Below are 16,778 nucleotides of genomic sequence, written 5' to 3' on the forward strand. Positions count from 1 at the left end.
TAAAAGCCCCCTTGTATAGGGCATAAACGGTGACATAACCCACCCAGTCAGTCATATGTTCAAGAATCACGTTGGGTTTGATGACTCAAATGAGAGGGGAGGACATGTTTATATAGTTATTTGTATAACATTCATTAGTGATATGGATCAGACAACGTTTCCAGGTGGAGATATGTAGTGAGCGTGTGTTCGAACACTGAAAACCACCAATGGGGACATTTGGGCATGACTATAACAATATGAACAGTTCTTTGTCTTTATAAAGAAGACTCTTCTTTCTAACTTTGTTAGAATTGTGGATCTCTGGTTGGCACAGGTAGGCACTTGTGACAAGCAGGGACCCTCTCCTCTAGTCAGGGTAAGGGGATACTCTCTTAAAATAACCCCTGCTCACCCTCTAGGTAGCTTGGCGCGAGCAGACAAGACTTATCTCAGAGCGTTATAGGTTAAGCATTTGTGACCATATACAGTAACTCAGTGACAACACCACAAATGGACACCACACTAGATTTATATCAAAAATAATGATCTTTTATATAAAGACTTAGCACAAGACCAAATAACGACAAAAATGACATGCACAGTTCAAGAATATGATTTCAGAAAGAGTTCTTAGGTTAGTGACAAAATCATTCACCTTAGCGTCAGTTTTAACCCACAGTACCTGGTGATGCAATAAAAGCGCTCCGGCGCTGAAAATCAAGGCGTAGCTTATCCGGTAGAAATTTACTCGCCAAGGCACGATGCGACAAAATTCGGCCCGCTAACGAGCGGGGCGACAATTTCACCAGCGATTATCTTGGTTGGGTCTGCGACGATATTCGCAGCGATGAAATTCCTCACGCTAACGAGCAGTGCGATGATCTTGGCTTGTTCTGCGACGATTTCACACAGCAGCGGCAGGCTCTGCGACGAAGTTCGCAGCTATAGAATTCTTCCCGCTAACAGGCGGAGCAGGGATCTTGGCTGGCTCTGCGGCGATGTCCGCAGCGATCAAATTCGGCCCGCTAACGAGCAGGGCGACGATTTTTCCAGCGCTGATCTGGCTCAGCGGGAGCAGGCTCTGCGACGATGTTCGCAGCGATAGAATTCTGCCCGCTAACAGGCGGAGCGGGGATCTGGGCTGGCAGTGATCAAATTTGGCCCGCTAACGAGCGGGGCGATGATTTTTCCAGCGCTGATCTGGCTCAGCGGCAGTAGGCTCTGCGACGATGTCCTCAGCAATAAAATTCTGCACGCTAACGAGCGGTGAGACGGAAATTTTCTCGCTAAGCCGGCTGTTCGTGAAAAAGTGGAGATCTTTGGTTTCTTTCTTCTTGGCCAGCTTCCCAACAGCAGGCACAACTTCCAGAGGCCCCACAACTGGTTCCAGCACTCTAGGAAGGCAGAACTCACACAGCAGAGTTCAGGGGGAAGCTGGTGGTGAAGTCCTTTTGTTCCTGGGACTTCTTAACAGGAGGCCAGCTCTACTCAGGCCCTTGAAGATCTGTTAAGCACAAGTTGAAGTAAAGTCTTTTGTAGTCTTTCTCCTCTCCTTCAGCAGCAAGGCAACCACTGCAGGCCAATCCCCCAGGTGAGGGACAGTACTCCTCCTTACAGCTTTCCCAGTTCCTTCTCCTCAGGCAGAGGTAATTCTTGTCAAGCAGGATCTAATTTCTTGGGAGCACAGTCCCAATACGTATACCCCTAATTCCTTTGTCCCTCTGGGGTAGAGGGGCCTTTGCCCAGCCAGAACCAGTTCCTGAGCACAACCCTATTCAGAGTCCAGGTGCACTCCTCCCACTCATCTAGATGTAAATCTCTCTATTCACCACCAGGCTACCTAGCCCTGCCCTCTGGAATTCCCCAGACCTGTCACTCACAGAAACCAGACAGCAGATACACATCATAGCAGAGGCGGGCTGAAATGGTTAGGCAAGCAAACACCAGCTTTCTAAAAGTGGTATTTGCAAACACAGAATATTAAAATAAACTTTACTAAAAGATGTATTTTATTATAGTTCAGGCATACTAAACTCGAATTTCTACCATGTTCCTTGGGTCTGTTAGGATCATAGAATGTAACAATTCTAACAGCCCATTCTGGCCTATGGGATCAGGTTGCCTTGCAATAGTGAAAAACGAAAATGGCTGTAATTCAATATTAGGACATGCCACACGCATCAGGGCTTGTCCTACCTTATGCTTACAATGCACCCTGCTCTTGGGCCTACCATAGGGGTGACTCACATGAAGTAAAGGGAAGGTTTAGGGACTGGCAAGTGGGGGCACTTGCCCAGTCAGCATGACAGTACCAGACTGCACGCAGGTTCTGCAATGGCAGACCTAGACACATTTTACAAGGCTGCTTCTGTGGGTGGCACAACCAGTGCTGCAAGCCCACTAGCAGCATTTGGATTTACAAGCCCTGGGCACTTCTGGTGCCACTTTACTGGGGTCTGACAGTAAACCAAATAATCCAATCATGGAATTCAACTAACACAGCAATTTAGAACAGGGAGCACTTGCACTGTGGCACTGGTTGGCAGTGGCACAGTGCTCTGACCAGCTAACACCAGCAAAACACATGAGGCACCGCAACAAAAAGTGGAAGGGAGACTCACGCCAAGGTGCCAGGTCTAACAAACTTCAAATGCAGATCTTGTAGAAAACACATTAAAGATGTTATTCACTGCTTCCAATTCGTATTCTGAACTGCAGCTTTTGCAATGCCTGTTAGTAATTAAGGGAGAAAAGTCCCTAAATTGAGAATTTGTGATCACAAATTATGGTCTACAATACTCTAACTAACCATCACAAAGATGCTTCCAGGATCAGATAAAGAGTCAAAGATACTTGCTTAAACTGGCAAAGATGACCCTGCTTATACTAAAAAAATGAAGACTTGTAAAGGGAACAAACTGCAGTCCTCAACGATAATAATGATTTGGTTTTTCTCAAGCCCATAACAACAACAGATATAATATGCAAAAGGTCCGGAAGTAGTTTTTTTCAAAAAATATTTGTGCCTACTTTTCTGAACTCGGTTTGTCTTTTAGCGGAGCTACTGGTGATAATGGTAGGTCACGTTTAACAGTGCACTGCAGGACTAGTACTCCTTTCCTGTTGGTCATTGAGAAGTGACCTAGTTTATGTCAAAGATGAGTCACAAAGTCAATCCATCAGCCACAATTTTTAGAGAAGGACATTGTGAACCATGATGCGTAGAGATCAAGAAGGAACCAGGACTTGCGCTCCCCATGAGTGAGTATGTTTCTCATTGCTACCAGTGCTTGCAAATAACTGACATCAAAACGAGGTGCGCAAGAAAAACATTAGAAGTTCATGTGATAAAAGGCATATTTAAGATGTCTCTTCCAAAGTTTTTGCTGTGGAAGGTGTTCTTTAACAAACATTGCGCATGGCTATCTTGAGAACAAATTTCATTTAGCACCCGGTGAGCATGCCATCGTTTGAGGTGGTGAAATGTAATGTAATGCAGGATTGAAATGATGGTCTTTCATACTAGCTATGTTGAGGAGAGCACTGCAAACCACATACATTCAGGCTCCGAGATGCTCCTTTTGATTTCAAAATATTATGTTTCATACTTCATTGGTTATTTAATAAACTGTTACAGTGAGGACATCCCAAGAAGCGCCTGCTGGTTACTGCCTTCACAACCTCAGACTAACTTCTCCTGCATTTTTTTCTGTGATTTAGGGGCATATCAGCAAGAACCGGCGATAATTATCGCTAAGCGCACTTAGCGCTAGGATAATTATCGCCGGCTAGCGTGGATTTTTATCGCTGAGATAGCGTGCTATCAGCAACGCTTATCTCAACAGCGATAAAAATCCTAGCGCTAACTGCCTAATGTGAGATTATCGCTGGAAACCCAGCGATAATCTCACGAAATGTGGCGTTAGCTTGTTGATAGGGCCCCACAAACTTAGCCATGATATCCACCTTCCATAGGATATCATGGCTAAGTCAGCCCTGAAGCAGGCGTAAGAAAAGTAGCGATAACAGGGGTTATCGCTTCTTTTCTTGCCGCTATGCTTCATAGCGTGGGGCTTGATGATAGGAGAAATGTCGCTTAGCGACATTTCTCCTGTCATGTCAGGTCAGGAACACCCACTTTGCATCTCATTAGAGATGCAAAGCTGGGCGTTAAGAATTTGTGCGCTAATGCAAGGTTTCACACGTTAGCGTGACCTTGTTAATTAGGCGATAGAATTATCGCCGCTTTTCGGCCGAAAACGGACGCAAAAGCAGCAATAATTATCTATCGCCACCTTGTAAATATGCCCCTTAGTTCCCCCGATACTCCAGCTACTAAAGGTGTTTCGTTTTAATTCTTACTTTTTGCGGTTGCCTAAATGGTGATGTGGGACACCCCATTACTCTATACCAGTATTCAGTCAGTCAGTCAGTCAAAATACTTTATTTCGATAAATAAATATCATAAAAAGGCATAGAAACAGTACAATATAAATTTCACACAATCAACAGTTCATAATTTCTAAAATGTTTAAAAAGGGGTCAGTTGAATAAAACATCCTAAAAACATCATTAGCATATAAGGTTTCTATTCTCTTAAGTTCACAGAGGAGGCATTTCATGTAAGAAATTAAATATTCAGTCATTCATAACATCGTAATAGTTGGATTAATAGAAAGCTTCCTCTTCTTCACCCTAACAGCACCCACTAAAAAACTAGCGACATGGAACATGATCCTAGGGGTCTGCAGTAACTGTAAAAACAAGAGGGCAGGCTTAACCTGTATAAACCCAGCCTCCTTTAAAATTGGAATCAAGTATTTCTTTCTTAATGCCACGTAATGGTCACAGAACATCAGAAAGTGCAATGTGTTCTGGATCGAAAAATTGTCACAATTACACAGCATTGCGTTTTCAGGAGTACACCAAGTTGGAAAATGGCCAAGAGTTAGGTGAATCAGATTGAACCGAAAACGTGTGAGGAGAAAACGGTGAAAAGGTTGATTTACAATGGTTAGATATAGTTCAGGGCCTCCATGTGTACTCAACATAATGCTAGCCCGCACCGATGGTTTCTCAAATTCCACTTGTTCTCTTTCTAGACTTAACAAATCTCTCATCATGCCTTTGATCAAACCAATATCTTTGACAGTTATCAATTCCGGGGAATAGAAAAGGTCTTGTCTCCCTATTTTAACAAGGCAATTTTTAATGTAGACTAGCCAAGCTATTTTATTTACTTTATCCAGCTGCAGGCAGTCTTTTAAAATGATATGGTTGAGGGGAATTTCTAGATTCAACCAGGTCTTTAGCCAGACCAAAACGGGGGCCATTCTAATCAGATCTGAAATATAGCCCACACCAAGTTCAGTGTGAACAATATATGTTGAAGTAGACTGTGGGAGAGAAAGAACAGATCTTAAGAATTTATTCTCCGTGATCTGTATACTTTCCATAGAGCAATTACCCCATATCGCACTTCCATATGTGGCAACAGCAAGACATTTTGCTTTATAGATTTTTAATAAAGTTACAATTGGCCTTGCTCCTAGTTTATTCATAAATCCCTGAAGAGCAGAAGATGATTTAACAAGGGCAATGTTTCTGTTTTTTATCTGAGGACCCCAGGTACCTTTCTCATCGAAAGTGATCCCCAGATATGGAAATGTTGCTACTCTACACAGTTCTTGCTTCCCACAAATGAAAGTTTTTGAGAGCTTATTTTTATTACACTTGCCCATAATCATTATCTGAGACTTTTTAGCATTGATCTTTAGGTCCAGGGAAGCCATAAAGCCCTCAAAAGCGTCAAATAATCGTTGGAGGCCAACACCAGTACGAGAAAGCAAAACAGCGTCGTCCGCGTATAGGAGGACTGGAATTCCAAGTTCTCCTATACGTGGAATGTCATGGGTTGCATCTTTTAGTGTGGGTTCCAAGGCATTTATATAAACAGTAAATAGGAGGGGTGCCAAAATGCTCCCCTGCCTAACTCCCCTTTCTGAGTTAAAGTGGCTCGTACATCGCCCCTCAGGGATAACTCTAACTGAAGCAGTTAGATCAGTATGTAAATCTGCCAGGAGATTAACAAGAGCCCTGTCCAGTCCCAAGTCAAGCAAAATTTTCCATAACTTGGAGCGATTTACCAGGTCAAAGGCTGACGAGAGGTCCATGAACCCCAGGTACATGGACCCCTCCTTGGCCTTTGTGTATTTTTCTATTAATAAATACAAATTCAGACCTTGATCTATAGTGCTCCTTTTCGGTCTAAAACCATACTGAACGTCTGCTAAGACCCCTTTCTCTGTTAACCAATCGTTCAGTTTTGTTAAAATAACCCGGCCCAATATTTTCACCGATGAGTCGATCAGTGAAATGGGTCTGTAACAGGATGGGTCTTGCCTGTTACCCTTTTTAAAGACTGGTATAATTATAGATTTCTTCCAAGAAAGCGGGATTTTATCAGATGAGAGAGCATTAAAAACCTTACATAATACTTTAGACCAAAATTTCGGGGTACTTTTAAAAACATCCCCAGGTACCCCATCTGGGCCCGGGGCTTTGTTTTTCAGGGTCAGGTCTATAGCCCTTTCCACATCTGCTGCCTCAAAAATAACAGCGTCCTCAGCAGTGCAGATTTCCCCGGCTTCAACTTCTAAAATGCCATCGTGCCAGCGTTACATGTTTCAGAGTATATCTGACTGAAGTGTTTAATCCAGCCCTCATCTGGAATGTTTGCCTCTACCAGTATTCATAAATATGCATGCAAAGTATTATTTTAATGTTTTCACGTATTGTGCACGTACAATGTTATGTTATTTAATTGCCCTAGTAACCGATGTAACTGTAATTTGATGTAAAGTTTTTAACACTGATCAACCTCATGTAAAGCACCCCTTTTCTTTTCCCTCCTTTATCCTCTCTGCTCATTTGGTCTTGTTTTTCTTGTTTAAACCTCATGTAAAGCGCTCTGATACCTCAGGGTCTAGCCAGCGCTATATAAAACTCTTCACATAAATAAATACAATAAATAAACGTACAGAGGTTAATGTTCAACGTTTTATTTATCTTTAACCCCTTTCTTCGTGCTCTGAGAGATGCTCTGATTTTGTTAAGAGTTTTCCTATAAGATAATGTGCACACGACATCTTCAGAGTAGTAATTGGGAATTTGTGGCCAGTCAGTTCTTCTGCTTTTATTCTGTATATACTTCCAAGTGTGTTCCACTAATATTGCAGCATAAATGCACAGATACTTTTAAAATGAACTGAATGTTTTTTGCACAAGAAAACGGTTGCAAATATCTATTGAGAGTAAGGGTGGGTGTAGTTCGCGAAGTAGCACTTCGCGAAGCTACGCAAAGTGAAGTTCGCACTACGCGAGCTACGCGTAGCACTTCGCGAACTGCGAAGTAACATGTTCGCACTGTGCAAGATGTTGTTTTCAATGATTGCACAGTGCGGACAAGCAACCGGCACTGTGCAATCATTGAAAATGGCATCTTGCACAGTGCGAGCTGTAGTTTTCTGCTGCTCGAGTAGATTTTTCCTCGAGCTGCAGCTTTCTCAACGCGAACTGGTAGTTTCTCATCGCGAGCGGTCGCGAGCATACGCGACCCCTCGCAATGAGAAACCTGACCTTCTCGCGTTGTGAATCTCGCCGGGAGGTTTATTTTCCATGCTCGCGATCGCGAACAAGGAAAAAGTCTCGCCAGGATGTCATTTTGCTTGCTCGCGGTCGCCAACTTGACGTTGAGGACCGCGAGCAAGCAAAAAATGACCGCAGCACTACGCAACACTACGCTACGCGTGTTCGCACTGTGCTACGTGCAGTTCGCGTAGTGCGAAGTAGCGCGAACTTCGCAAACTACGCGAGCGTAGCGTAGTGCTTCGCCCAGGCCTAATTGAGAGACTTGGGGGCATATCAACAACAACCGGCGATAATTATCGCTCAGCGCTCTTAGCGTGAGGATAATTATCGCCGGCTAGCGTGAATTTTTATCGCTGAGATAGCGTGCTATTAGCAACGTTTATCTCAATAGCGATAAAAATCTACATGCTAACAGGCTAACGTGTGATTATCGCTGGAAACCCAGCGATAATCACACGTTACCTTGTTGATAGGGACAGGCAAACTTAGCCATGATATCCTCCTTCCATAGGATATCATGGCTAAGTCTGAAAATTAGCAGATGTAAAAAAGCAGCGTTAACCGCGGTTAGCGCTGCTTTTTTTGGGGCATATCAACAACAACCGGCGATAATTATCTCTAAGCGCACTTAGCGCTAGGATAATTATCGCCGGCTAGCGTGAATTTTTATCGCTGAGATAGCGTGCTATTAGCAACGCTTATCTCAATAGCGATAAAAATCCTCACGCTAACAGGCTAATGTGAGATTATCGCTGGAAACCCAGCGATAATCTCACGTTACCTTGTTGATAGGGACAGGCAAACTTAGCCATGATATCCTCCTTCCATAGGATATCATGGCTAAGTCAGAAAAATACCAGACGTAAAAAAGCAGCGTTAACCGCGGTTAGCGCTGCTTTGTTTGTCTCTAACAGGGTTAGCGACATTCTTGATAATAGGTGAAATGTCGCTTAGCGACATTTCTCCTATTATTTTACTCTGGAACGCCCCCTCTGCATCTCATTAGAGATGCAAGGGGAAGCGTAGAGTAAAAGGGTGCTAACATGCAAATTTGCATGTTAGCACCCTGTTGTTGATAGGGCGCTAGTTTTATCTCTCCTTTTTTGGCTTTTAAAGCCAAAAAAGCAGAGATAAAGCCCTTGTTGATTTGCCCCTTTGTCTCTAACAGGGTTAGCGACATTCTTGATAATAGGAGAAATGTCGCTTAGCGACATTTCTCCTATTATTTTACTCTGGAACGACCCCTTTGCATCTCATTAGAGATGCAAGGGGAAGCGTAGAGTAAAAGGGTGCTAACATGCAAATTTGCGTGTTAGCACCCTGTTGTTGATAGGGCGCTAGTTTTATCTCTGCTTTTTTGGCTTTTAAAGCCAAAAAAGCAGATATAAAGCCCTTGTTGATATGCCCCTTAGTCCGAGTTGCTTCCATTACTTACGGAAATTACTATTTCCCTTGTTAAAGCATAACCTCCTCTAACAAACAATGCAGCCATGACTGACGTAAAATATTTCAAGTACTTTATGCATGCGTCGAAAAGTATCAAAAACTGCTGAAAACTCAATGAGTATTATTTATGAAGGATGAAATATAATGGGCGTCTGTACTTGTGCGCCAGCACTCTTTGTTGAGATGTTACTTCTGTGCACTCTATTTCACGAACTCAGGTTTGGCACATAATAACTAAGATCTTTATTCTAGACTCATGCAACATGATAAATTGACCACCTTTATTTTTCCAGATGGGAGTTCGAAAAGTATTTCTGAAATACTGGCACACTGATCACCTCAATGATTTATGCCTTCAGCTGAGGAGAAAAATTATAACCTGCCAAAAAGGTAATGAAACAACAGAACTATCTTTTCCCATTTAAATGCCACTGATACCCTATTTTATGTTGCAGTTTGTTGCTCTTCAGAATTATCATTAGGTATGGCATGGCCCTGAATTGATACCTTTTTGCAGTTTTCATACTAAGGGGCATATCATCAAGGGCTTTATAGTTTATAAAAGGATAGTGAATGCATCAAAAATAAGGGTAACCCTACTCACACGGAACCAGGGTATCTAATATGTAACAGGGAACAATGGTTCCTAGGGACTATGTGCACAATACTTAATACTCATAATGCTCAATAGCATATACTTGTGGGGATGGAATGTCAGATAAAGAATCAAGATCATACACACTATAAATTTTCCAAGGTACTTTTACTAAGTTTTTACTCTTTGCATCATCAGACAGACAGTGTGCTCAGTGTCCCAAGTGAACTAAAACATAGAGAAGGGGGAAGTCACAGTTGATGACATGTAAAAAAGGTTTCAGTTTGTACAAAACGACCACAGGTAAGTATACCTGATGAATTAACAGTCCTCTAATACAATGATATAGGCTGAGAGAGGGGTTCGTTTTTAGTACGTGTCAACGGCGTTTCAACCCCAAGAACAATTAAGGGGTCTCATCAGGACCATATAATACGGAACAACTGAAATGAGAGCAATGGACTGTCAGTGTGAATGGTGCACACCAAAAAATGTGCGGCTCAAGACAAGAGTAGAAAAAGTGAGGGTTACTCACAGAGGGGCCCAGCCAGGCACCCAAAGTGAGGGGGACTAGAGGCCGGACAGTCCTATCATGTACGGGTGTGGCATCCCATTCAGTGGTTGGTACACCATAGGTGTGTCAATTATCCATCCAGTGGGGAGATGTTAATCCATGTGAAAAGGTATTTCAACTGGCTGATAAGGCTGGATACCAGGATACTGATCCATAGAACCATGATCTGCAGAGTCTCAGGACATAAGAAGATAGGACCGTCCTATCTTTGTATGTGTGCAGTCAGAAAGATACTATTCGTAATATACCTTTGTGAATAGCAAATAATCATGAATTGCCATAAAAGTGTCAGTTTATCTTTGTGAATCAGGCCCTATGAATCTATTTCATGAATTTGTTAAAATCAACATCCTATTCTAAAGCAAATAATGTGTGTAGTTGTAATTATGAAGATGAACAAATTAGTGGCAATGAAAGTGATCAATAAACAAAATATTTAAAAATAATTTGCAACATTGTAATAGTGTTTATAGAGTTCGTCCCAAGGAAAGATAGAAACAGTCTCTGTTCTCCAACCTCTCCCTTCTTGTCTCCAGCTAATCTGTTTCAGCTCCAAAAGGGCCTATACGGGTTTCTAAAGTGGACTTTCACCTGCATACAGCTGTATAACAGCAGATGTGTTTGATGAATTAAGGAGGGTGTTTTCTTTCTCCGTGCTCCACAAGTTTTGACATACCCAGCAATCTGATAAGTCCAGGCTGGCTCAAAGATGCCTGCTTGTGATCTTCATGAAGGATGTTTAAAGCATTGCTTGTTCTGAAGTGGGTGCCTGGAGATTGCGCATGTATGTCTGACACCCATTAGTGGGTTGGGGTGATTCCTGGGCAATCCCTAACCAAAGGTGTAAAATTTTCAACCAGACAGGGATATACATACATTGTTTTTCCATCATTTTCTCTCCTCTTCAAGTGTGCTGCAAGTCTTGCAAGTAACGCAAAAAACATGTCATGCTAGATTTGGCAGTCTGTTGATATAGGATGCCTTCAGCCCCCACTCTGAATATTCTGTGGAGTACAGAGGAGTCATCTCTACTGATTCAGGTCAGCTTATTGTTTGATCCTGCAAGGCATTTCACACCTCATTAATACCTATAAAGGGCTATTATTATTATTTATTTATTTATTATTTAAGAGTTTTATATAGCGCTGGCCAAACCCGAAGGTATCAGAGTGCTTTACAACATTTATCGTGATGCAATCAAACACAACGTATTTCAATAAACAGCATTGTCTTGTGTTGAATCCTGTTCAGGGTGGAGGGGACAAAGGAACGAGTCAAAAGGCAGGTGATGTAAATGCCTTCTTATCGAAGTGTCTATATTCTGCGCTGGGTAAGATTCCTGTGACAGAGGAACTTTGTCTTGTAGGGTGGTAGCTATCCATTCGGATGAGTTCGGTTGAGGAAGAGGTCTTTGAGCTGACTTTTGAAGTTTATGAAGGCGGGCTTAGTCCTGATATGGACTGGGATAGAGTTACAAATTTTAGGCGCATTTCCAGAGAAGGAACATGATAAGGTTTTTTGTTTCCGAGTTTTCGGGGGAATGAGAAGTAAGGTGTTAGTACTCCTGAGATTCCTCGTCCTTCCTGCCTTTTGAGTTTGGAAGCCAGTTAGGCAGGTTTACCAGTGTGAAGAGCTTTGTGTGTGAGACAAGCAGTTCTGAAGTTGGAACACTTTTCAATTGGGAGCCATTTTAGCTCTCGTAGAGAGGGAGAGATGTGTTTGTATTTCTTTACCCCAGTGACCATCCTGGCAGCTGCATTTAGAGTTGATCTAAGGGGAGCTAAGTGAGATTATGCCGTGCCTGTGACGGGTTGCATTCCCGTAGTCCAATCTGGACAGAACCATGGATTGTGTGTGGCCTGTTTAAGGTCATTGGGAGGGATGAAAGGTTTTATTTTGTTGAGTAGTTTTAGGTTGAAGAATGCGCTCTTTGCAGTGTTCTTGATGTTTGTTCATGTTTAGGCTTGGGTCCGGAGTGATTTCCAGGGATTTTACAGAGTCGGCCAAGGTGAGATTGCAGTTAAGAACATCAATGGTTTTTAGCCATTCTGAGACTTGGGGGGGTCTGCTCTTTGTTGGATATGAGAAGGATTTCCGGCTTATCTTAATTGAGTTTTAGGTGGTTGTGGGATAGCCAGTACTGGACTACTCTTAGAGTGTCATTTAGTCTCTGTATGTTGCTAATTGAGGATGTTTCTAGGTAGATCTGGGATCGTCCGCATAGAGGTGAAAGGTAGATGTTGGCTTTTTTGAGTATGGCGGTGAGGGGCACCATGTAGATGTTGAACAGTGATGGGGAGAGAACTGAACCTTGTGGGACATCCCTGGTTATGGGGAGTAGGTCAGACATGAAGTTGTTAATTTCTATTAGTTGGGAACGGTTCTGAAGGAAGGAGGTAAACCATTGTAGGACCGCCTCGTCTGCTCCAATCCTTTCTCGGAGAACATTTATCAGCAGATTGTGGTCGATCATATTGAAGGTTGTTTCTGTCAATGTGTTGGTTAAGTTGGAGGAGAACACATCTTTCCAGGATTTTGGCTAAGAAGGGGAGATTGGAGACAGGCCTGAAGTTATTACGATTGTTTGGGCCAGAGCCCGTTTTATTTTAGTAATGGTCTGACTTGGCCGATTTTAAGACAGTCTAGCATGACTCCAGTTCTCAGGGACTATTTAGAATCTTGGTCCAGGGAGAGGCTAGGGCGAGGTTGAGCTTTTTAGCCAGTTGGGCAGGAATAGGGTCAGCTATGTGTGAGGAGGGTTTGGACCTGATAATCATTTCAATGATGCCTGCTTCGGAGATAGGGTTGAATGACTTCCAGATGCTAGGGGGGTGCATGGGGGTTATTACCTTCTTTGCAGGGGGGCGGGCTTTCGTTGGATGACAGGAGGTGGTCATCAAGAGAGCTCTCAAACTTAGTGATTTTCTTGTTAAAGAAGTTGGCAAAGTTGTCACATAGGTCTTCGGAGGCCTGCACTGTTGTTTCAGCAGGCTTGGATGTTTGTTGTGCTGATGAGATTGAAGAGTTCTTTGGAACAATTTTTGGCACTGTCTAATGCATTACGAAGAAGGTAGTTTTCTCATTCTTGATGCTTTGTATTTCCTGCGTTCTCTTTTGAGTTGGTCAAGGTGGGTTGTGAACGGGTTGTCCGCCAGAGTCTTTCTGCAGCTCTGAGATGTCTTCTTTCAGAGTTTAGGTCTGTGTTGAACCATGGTTTTGATGGGTTGTTCCTGACTCTTTTTTGTTTCAAGGGGGCTCTTGGTCTAGTATGATTGTCATTGTTGCGTTGTAGTGTGTAGTAAGTTCAGTTGTAGAGAGGTCACTTGTGGTGGGGGGTAGTAGTGTTCTTACCCTTTCTTCCTGGTCAGCAAGGGGAATCTGTCTTAGATTTCTCGCCCACTTAAGGATTCCTGTGCACGGGGTGGGCAATGGGTCATTTGATTAATGTGAAATAGAATGATGTGGTGGTCTGACCAGTCGACAGGAAGGATGTGGTCGATAGTAACTGTATCTTCATGAGCTATAATGCCGTCAAGCATTGAACCTCTGTTATGGGTTTGCTCTGTGTAGTGTTGGATTGGATTATTATTTAGTAGAAGTTTGTTTAAGGATTGGATCAGAGTATTATTTTCTTCATTCCAATGGAGGTGAAGGTCACCACGTATTACGTTGTTGGAGTCCATGAGTGAGCAGTGTGTTATTAGGTTGGAAAGGTGTTCTCCGAATGTGGGAGCGTTGCCTGGCGGATGGTAGAGGAGATGGCAGTATAGCGTTTTGTTGTCATTCGTCTTAATGGTGGAGGTTTGATATTCAAATGTGTTATAGGTGAAGGAGTCAGTTTCAGTTATGGAAATGTTGGTCTTGTGGATGATTGCAATGCCCCTGCCATGATGATTCTTTCTGTCTTTAATGATGATTGAGAAGTCAGGGGTCACAAGCATGTCACTGATTGGGAAAGAGGACTCATTCAACCAAGTTTCTGTGATGATCGTGATATCAATGCCATGGGTTAGGATGGTTTCTGCCAGTCCTTTTGCTTGTTTGGTTGCAGATCTGCAGTTTATAAGCATGCAGTTGGTTGTTCCCTTGTTGTTGATTTTCTTCGGGGGAGGTGCTATGGGGATATTAATGTGGAAGGCCGGTGGCCTCGTGCTTCTTGGTGTAATGCGGTCTCTCCCAAATCCAGTGATTACCTGGATCTTGGAGCTAGGGTTGACAGTTGTAGATGAGTCGTAAGAGTTAGCAAGATAAGTTGCCTCTGTCAGGGACATTGCAGTGGTTGTTCTTTGGGTCTCTGAGGCTGGTTTATGAAGGGGGTTGAGTTCCAGCTGTTCCACTGTGCCTATGGAGGACTTGAGTGTTGATTGTTGGCGTCTGTGGATGGAGGGTGTAAGTGTTGGGTAGGCTCTAGGTGTGTGGAGAGGTTCGATAAGATTTTGTTTATGCCCTTTATTACAATCTCTAGTCGGCTTTCCAGCAGAGAAAGTCTCTGAGTCATATTCAGTGAGGAGGGGGTAGGGGAGTTTAGGTTCAAATGTCCTGAGCAGGACGGTCCAGGGATGAAGAGAGCCCGTCAGGGAGAGTGTGGCTCACAGTGTCATTGTGTACCTATGTTGCTTCTGTGGTTTTCCGTGGACATGTGGTGTGAGAACTCTAGTCGTGATTCAGACAGCAGTTTGTTGAGTGCTGTTGGAAGGTGAGAGTTGGGAGGCATTGACTGAGGGTCGGCATTGCTAGTTCCCTGTGGGGAAGAGTTTTGTGGTAATGGAAGGGAGGTGTGGGTCGGCAGGGGGTTGGGGAGTCTTAGCAGAGACATTCCTGGATAAGAAGTATTTAGTGTGCGAGTGAGGGGTAGTGGTAGAGGAGGAGAGGGTGGTGTTGGAGGGGGAAACATTGTAGTTGGTGAAATGAGTCTTGGGATTGTTTTGTGAATTCACAGGGGGGTATGTTTGTTGGGGGATAGGGAGTTGTGCGAGTGGTTATAGTGTAAATGAGTGAAGGTGTTCCGTGGCGTGGGGAATAGGGATTCAAATGAGTCTAGGTTGGCGTTGTTGGCTTGAATCAAGACTATACCGTTACTATAGATGGTCTCCGTAGCGTGGGGAATAGGGATTCAAATGAGTCTAGGTTGGTGTTGTTGGCTTGAATCAAGACTATACCGTTACAGTAGCTGGTCTCAGAGGTGTTGCCACTGCGCGTAGGACGGTTTGAGTTAGAGATCGTCATTTTGCTAGTTGTTTTGGATATCTGAAGGGGGGTTCTAAGTAAGGTGTTCCATTTTGCAGGTCGCTGGCTGTGGCAAATAAGATCCATTTTTTGCTGGCCTTTGGAGGAGCAGTGGTATATATCGGGGAAGAGTGTTTCCGGGTGTTGTCTAATCAGCCTGTGTTTAAAGTTACTTTTCACTTTTAGTGAGAGTTTGGGGGGGAAGATAATGGAGAAAGAGTTAGGGCCATGGGGTTTCAAGCATTTCGGCATAGAGGGGCGGAGGGAAGTTGATGTGGCAGGTATCATCTTGTCTCAGTGAGTGCCCTGATGTCGTTTGCGCGTAGATAGTCGTATTTCCACCAAGAGGTCTCCTCCGTCTATTAGTATAGGAGGGGCAGGACTAGGAGGTGCTGAAGGAGGTCAAGGACTAGCTCTGACCTTAGTGGCTTGGCAAGTTGGAGTTTACCCAGAATTTATTGTAAATTTCTTATTAAATTGATATCATGCGTGGATCCCTTCCTACATATGTAGATGGGGAGAGACAGATTATGCAAAGATTAAGTGGTGCGGAAGAGGAGTAGGATTCCTTAGTATTTCTCTGACCTGAGAGGGAGGAATTGGTCCTTTATTAGTTTCCCCGATAGTTTTGTTTCCATCTTGGTGAGAGGCCTCTTTCTTTTTCCTATTTCTCAGCCTGGCTTGAGAGAAAGGAGTTAGTCCTTTTTTGTTTCCTCATTCCAGGTTCTCAGCCTGGCTTGTGGGAGAAGACTTAGTCCTTTGTTAGTTTCCCTGAATCATCAGTGTGGGTGGAGAGGTGGGTTTTCCTCCCCATGGAATCCCTGGAAATAGCATTGGTCCTCTGCAACCAGGTCAAAATGGTGGCGCCTGTGCAGCCAAGGGGGCATGGAGCAACTCCAGCCTTCATGGGGGGGTCCTTCGCATTTCAGCAATACAGCAGGAGAGTCCTTGCACTCGGCAATAATGCAGCGTGACTTGAAGTTTAGCTCTTTCTATTTTCAAGAAGACGGGCTCAACACTCAGCCATCAGCTTGAGTCACTTGGTTCCTATGAGAGCATTAGCAAAAGTATGCCCCCGGTCCATTGACACAACCAGTCCGGTCCCGTGCAGAGGGTTAGCACCAACCACGGCCAAGTGCACCATTTCCCCAGGCCAGTGGGCACCCGTGAGTGGCTCTGCACCCGACACCCAGCACAATGTGCCGGCACAGCAGGGAGCGAGTCCCCTTGCACAGCCCGCAGCCGCACTCTGCCACCAGCACGCAGGCTCACCTGAAGGGAGAGGGGGTGCCGCCACGTCTCGGT

General features: G+C 43.8%; 1 protein-coding gene across 2 annotated transcripts in view; it reads left to right on the forward strand.

The window, feature by feature from the left end:
- The window catches only part of MYO16 (myosin XVI), a 2,357,781-nt gene that overhangs the window by 1,893,902 nt on the left and 447,101 nt on the right, over positions 1-16,778 (forward strand). For both annotated transcript variants that reach the window (XM_085622905.1, XM_085622906.1), the window contains exon 29: positions 9,372-9,468. In XM_085622905.1, the coding sequence (XP_085479031.1) occupies positions 9,372-9,468 (97 nt within the window). The remainder of the gene's footprint in view (positions 1-9,371; positions 9,469-16,778) is intronic.

The sequence above is a fragment of the Triturus cristatus genome, chromosome 8 (assembly GCF_964204655.1).
Source record: "Triturus cristatus chromosome 8, aTriCri1.1, whole genome shotgun sequence".
Taxonomy (NCBI): Eukaryota; Metazoa; Chordata; class Amphibia; order Caudata; family Salamandridae; genus Triturus; species Triturus cristatus.